Below are 5,761 nucleotides of genomic sequence, written 5' to 3'. Positions count from 1 at the left end.
GTGTCTGTTCGACTCTCGGCCTGCATGCGGCGGCCGGCGAATGGCTCACGTTCGTCGCCCACGGTGTTATCAAAGTCGCCGGCAGAGAGCCCCCTCCCCCCTCCCCGTAAGGAGCGAGGGCCCGCTCGTGGGTGCTCTGCTGAGCCCTTACGGCCCGCCCGGTGCTCTGATAGGCGCGCGGCAGGTGCGAAGCAAAGGATCCATTACGTCACCGCAGTAGTTAGAACCCTTGTTGAAGTTGAAGACACGGCGTATCGGCGACACCCGCCCCGAGCAGCACCCGACCCGACACACTCGCACATGCCATGTAGAGCCCCCTTGTTCATGTGTCCCATCATCATTGCACTCCCATTGTAGGTGTCTTCGCTGAAGGAGGTGACGGCCATCACCAAGAGCCTGCTCGACATTCGCAACATGGAGGTGACCCACCTCCAGGAAGACATGGGCTCCATGGAGGGGAAGCTGGCCAACGAGCGGCAGCGGCAGCAGCTCTTGACCGAGCGCCATGACAAGGCGGTAGGCGGGTGCACGCGCTCGGCGCAGCCATGGGGCTCCCATGACCTAACCAAAAGTCCCCCACCATGCCCTGACCCTACCTCATTCCCAGCCTGGACCCGTTCTCTCTCAAAAAGAATAAACGAAAGACTAGAAAATGAATCAAAAATGTCGACACCGACAAAATACGGCGCACCGGCCGCCGGGTGGGTATGCAGCCCACAGCGCGCCAGTGTCGGAGAGGGAGAGGCCCTCCGGGCGCGGGCGCCACCCCTTCAGCATGACCCCCCCATGTTTGCTGTGATCTAACGTTCCTAGGAATAAGAGAGTGCCTTTTGTCAGTAAATGCATCACTACGTAACGTTCTAAATGGATTAAATTGTCGACACATAATATTAGACATTTTGATGTTGTTGTTTTTTTTAGTTTGGTCTTTCCGAGTTCTGTTCTGTTTTACTTTCAACGTGCTGTAACACCTCTCATCGTGCACAGCCCTAACCACCCTAACCCTTCACTTATCCTCTAACGGTAGCGAGTAACCCACTTCTAGGGGGCTGCGCCGGCTGCGCGCTGCTCCGCTCCGCCTCGTCGTCAAGGTGCCCCGGTCCGCCTCTAACTCTATTCTCCTCCTGTTGCAGGCCACGCTCAACGCCAAGCTCAAGGAGGAGTACGATGCGCAGATGAAGATCTTCCAGGACCTTAAGGGCAAGTACGAGGATAAGGTGGGTGTCCTGACCCGCGAGAACGAGCGCCTGCTGTCATCCATCGGCGACAAGACGGGCAAGCTGGCCGGCGAGGCCATCCTGACGGCCGAGCGCGCGGGCACCGGGCTGTCCTCCGCTTTGGGGGACGCTAAGGCCTCGGCCGCCGACAAGGCTAACTCCTTCCTCGGGGCCGCCAAGTCCGCTGCGGAAAACGCAAAGACTGCAGCCTCCGATAACGTCACCTCCATCTTCGGTGAAGCTAAATCGGCCGCAGAAAAAGCCGGATCAGCTGTCGGCGACGCCAAATCTGCAGCGACTGAAAAAGTCAGCTCTGTCTTTGGTGAGGCCAAGTCGGCCGCGGAGAAGGCAGGGTCTGCCCTCAACGACGCAAAGACTGCTGCCACTGACAAAGTCAGCTCAGCTATTGGAAACGCAAAGTCCGCTGCCGAGAGCGCCAAGTCAACTGCGACTGAAACTGTCACCTCCGCCATTGACAGTGCCAAGTCCGCAGCAGACAAGGCTGGAGTAGCCCTAAGCGACGCCAAGTCCGCTGCCACGGAGACGGTCAGCAATGCCTTCGGCAACGTCAAGTCCGCTGCGGAGGCCGCCAAAACCACCGCATCCGAGACAGTAAACTCAGCTATCGGCAACGTCAAGTCTGCAGCAGAGGCCGCCAAAACAACCGCGACCGACACAGTAAACTCAGCTCTCGGCAACGCAAAGTCAGCAGCCGAAAGCGCCAAGACGGCCGCCAGCGAGACGGTCGGCGTCGTCCTCGGAGAGGCCAAGTCTGCTGCCGGAGCAGCGGCTGGCCGGGCGGGAGCGGCTATTGGCGACGCTAGGGCTGCTGCCTCCGAGAAGGTCGGCGCCGTCATCGGTGGCGCAGTCTCCACCGCCACCGAGAAGGTCGGCGACGTCTTAGGCTCGGCAGCCGAGAGGGCGAGCGCAGCGCGGTCGGCGGCCAGCGAGGCCGTGGGCGCCGTGCTGGGGGCCGCCACAGAGCGGGCGACAGCCGCCGCCGGGGCCGCCGTCGACCTGGCCGATCAGGCGAGGTCGGCCGCCGGTGAGAAGGTCGGCGCTGTCCTTGGCGGCGTGAGCAAGGCCTCTGAGGCCGCAACCGGGAAGGCTAAGGGTGCCCTCGGTGAGGCGGACAAGGCCGTCGACAACCTCAACAATGCATTTGGCAAAGCTCTGGACTCTGTATTTCTTCCCAAATTCGGCGAAAAGTAAGCGGCCACACTGACATACAAAGGCCGATAGCCTTCCCAACTATGACTGTATTATGATTCCACCATTACTGTACAGTCCTTTCACTTTATATCTCAAGGCAGAAAGCTGTGAACAAATTGGGGTTATCATATGAAAGTCAATACTCCTATTAACACTGTTTGAGCAGTCTAGACTAGATGACCTCCCAGAAACGGTGTGTGGATCCATTTTGGAAATTGAGTGTTCTGTATGTGGCTCGCCAAACGGGCAAAGATGTGCTTATGTATATATAAACATTGTATTTATTCTTTTTTACGAGTAAGAAAGTAAGTTGTTGTTTTTCAGCGAAGACAAATAAAATAAAGTCTCCAAAACTTATTTTCTTCAGTGTTTTATCTTTTCACATGTCATTTCCCATAACTGGAATTTCGGTTAAATAAATAAACGCGGTGTAACTGAAAAAAAAATACCAGAGGTAGAATAAACGATAGCGCCCCGGCCTGGTCAGCCAACGCAGTGGTCGCACTCATACACTCTTATCGATGGTCGGGCCACGCCAAATCGGACCGGATCCCTGCGCTAATGGGTCCTGGACCTAGAGTAGATAACGTATCCGGTCAGCACACTTTAGCCCCAACCACGTCGTGCCCACCACCTCGTTGGATAAAAAAACAAATAAACGCAAAAAAAGAAGAAAAAAACTATTTGAGTTGATGTTAAATTTGAACAAACAGCATTACCAAAACAAGGGGGGGGGGGTATCAGTCCCATTCTACTTTGAAGATTTTTTGAGCCAGGTTTTCCGACCGAATTCCGTTACACGAGTTAAAGTCCACACTGTAAGCACTCTAGTTCATCTGGTCCAATAGTCCCACAAAATATCTAGCTTCATCATTTCCATTTAATTACATTTGACAACCGGGCTTCGTCACCTCTTGTTTCCACACAACTTTTGTAATTATGAAATGGTTGCGCCCTTGATGTTGAAACGCTCAACGTAATGGAGAAAGCTTAAGCACCACTCGAGATGATTATCTACTGTACCTTTGCTGCTATTTCCCTGTTCTCCTTTGCACATACATCTCCGCCACCCATACTATGTACCAGCACCAGCGATGCGATTAGTCTCGGATTTCTTCCGACAGCTCTGCAATCGGCAATAAGAGAGCGCATTTCTAAAATGTATTTAGAACAGTTGAAGTTAAACTCTGGCCAGAATAAAAGTGACACACAGCCTTGCCCTTGCAGCGACATGGCTTCTCCCCCAAACGCTCGTCCATCGCCTCGTGTGCCTGATGCAGTGCGGCCCGCCCCCTTCCCTCCCCTTCCTGCCCCCAGCCCCTCCCCGATGCATCCGCTGTCTCCAGGCCGATAGTGAGTGACTGGCACTCGCACGTATATAAGGCCCAGGACCTGAGCTGTCAGGCATCGACGGAGACCCAGTGTCTTCCAGCGCACCAGCTCCTCTCCGCACCAGCTCCTCCAAGCCCTTCGCTCATCATGGTCAAGATGGTCGTGAGCCTCGCCACCCTGCTAGCCGTTGGGTTGGCGCTGACTGCTGCCGCCCAGGTGAGTAGAGACACGGTGCGGCCGGCGCGGCGGGCCCGGGGGCAGGGTAGGCCACTGGCTCCGTGCGCGCGCCGGGCGGGCGGGCCCACCCCGCCGGCGCCTGATGAGCCAGTCAGCTGCGCGGCCGGCAGTCGGGCCCGGGGGGCCGGGGCCGGGGCCGGGGCCGTGGCCGGGCTACGACGCAGACTGAACGCATGCTTTGAATCCACAGGTGCAGTATGTGAACGACCTGGACAACGTCTTGGACTCCGCCTTGGACGAGGGCTGTAAGTGGGACGAGGACTCGTCCGAAAAAAAAAAAAAACCGACGACGCGATACGAACTGCATGCAAAACTGCGAAAATGTCGTTTTTTGATGTTTTCAGTTGACTCACCGCTGACTCCCGACCTCCGCATGGCGGGCGGGAAGATCGTCGAGGAGAGCAGCGACTCGTACCGCTTCATGGTGGCCATCCGGCCGCAGTACCAGGAGGGCGGCACCACCAGGTCCGCGCCGGTGTGCTCGGGCGTGCTCATCCAGGGCAACGTGGTCAACCAGCAGGGCGCCGTCACGCCGTCGTACTACGTGCTCACGTCGGCCCACTGCGCGCTCAGGTGAGTCGCTGGAGTGATCTAGAGAGCACGGCCCTGCTCGAGGCACGGTGCCTGACCGCCCCCCCCCCCTCCTCCTGGTCGCAGTGGCACGAGCTTCCAGCTCTTCGCCGGCAGCAACAAGATCACGTCGACGCAGAACCCCACTGAGACGGTGACGGCCACGCAGGCCGTGGACAACGTCATCATCAACAGCGAGTACCGCGAGTCCATGCTCACCGGAGATATTGCCCTCATCAATGTCTCCACAATCGCGCCGACCACCGCGACAGGTGAGTGAGACTCGCGCCATCGCGCGCCGCGGTGACGACGCCCTGTCTACTACACCACCCTCGTGCCCACAGCAGGCGCAGGCAGTATCACGACCGCTAACCTGGCCTCCGCCATCGACGCCACCAAGAGCTTCCTCGTCAACCCCGTCTCCATGGCCGGCTGGGGCTATCCCAACGATGGTGAGTGCAGTACAGTGCGCCCCTCGGCTCTCCCTCCCCCACAGCTCCTCCTGACTCACCCCGCGGCTCTCCCCCGCAGTGTTCAACGGCCCGTCCCCCAGCCTGCGCGAGCTCACCTCCTGGGTCGTCCCCAACTGGTACTGCGCGGTGCGCCACATCACGCTGCCCATCCGCAAGACCCACATGTGCACCGCCGGCCTGCCCAACAAGGGCCCCTGCACGGTGAGCGCCGCCAGCATGGCCGCCAGCCCGCAGTGTTTGTTTCTCCGCTGCCTCCTGGTCTTACAACCGTTCTCTCCCTTCAGGGTGACTCCGGCGCGCCGCTCATCGCCAAGGTCACGCGCGACAACGTTGCGTCCACCAAGGTCGTCGGCGTGGCCACGCACACACCGCGGGATGGCTGCAGCCGCGGCAAGCCCGGCGTGTTCACCCGCGTCGGCGACTACCTCGACTGGATCGTCCAGATCACCGGCTACGACGTGGACAGCGCGTAATCGGGGTCCCCCGACGACGATCACCATGGGTAGCGAAGCAAGAGCAAGTCGAAATAAATGACATAATCACGGAAAAAAAGGGTTTGCCGTAGCGACCAGAACCGCTTCGTTGAGTGCAACTTGGTTGCTTGTATCGGGCATGTTGATTCTGACTAACAGTTGAGTAGCTCGTCCTAGTACAACTCGCTTGGTAGACCATGGCTGATTCCTACAACTAAGTCAGCTTGCACAGAGAAGTTGGTTGCTA

The 5,761-nt window shown here is 58.1% G+C and overlaps 2 protein-coding genes across 3 annotated transcripts; both read left to right on the top strand.

Annotated features, from left to right (window-relative positions):
- Positions 1 to 357: 357 nt before the first annotated feature.
- On the top strand, positions 358 to 2,786 carry LOC113208825 (protein DR_1172; the record flags this gene model as incomplete). Its single annotated transcript, XM_052276845.1, is given in 2 exon segments — positions 358 to 516; positions 1,134 to 2,786. Coding segments are annotated over 2 exon segments (1,398 nt in total). The 3' UTR covers positions 2,430 to 2,786.
- Positions 2,787 to 3,811: 1,025 nt separating this feature from the next.
- Positions 3,812 to 5,582, top strand: LOC113208828 (chymotrypsin-2-like). Of its 2 annotated transcripts, none has more exons than XM_052276846.1 (7): positions 3,812 to 3,977; positions 4,189 to 4,243; positions 4,343 to 4,571; positions 4,656 to 4,840; positions 4,916 to 5,020; positions 5,100 to 5,242; positions 5,326 to 5,582. In XM_052276846.1, the coding sequence occupies exons 1-7, from the start codon at positions 3,909 to 3,911 to the stop codon at positions 5,512 to 5,514; spliced, it is 975 nt and encodes a 324-aa protein (XP_052132806.1). In that variant the 5' UTR covers positions 3,812 to 3,908; the 3' UTR covers positions 5,515 to 5,582. The 2 variants fall into 2 exon arrangements, with proteins under 2 accessions (XP_052132806.1, XP_026281816.1); XM_026426031.2 differs by having other exon boundaries at positions 4,913 to 5,020.
- The last annotated feature ends 179 nt before the right edge of the window (positions 5,583 to 5,761 follow it).

Source organism: Frankliniella occidentalis, unplaced genomic scaffold, assembly GCF_000697945.3.
Source record: "Frankliniella occidentalis isolate FOCC.00 unplaced genomic scaffold, Focc_3.1 Scaffold4687, whole genome shotgun sequence".
In the NCBI taxonomy this organism is placed as follows: domain Eukaryota; kingdom Metazoa; phylum Arthropoda; class Insecta; order Thysanoptera; family Thripidae; genus Frankliniella; species Frankliniella occidentalis.
Note: the sequence above shows the minus strand (reverse complement) of the source record. Positions and strands in the feature narration are given on the sequence as shown.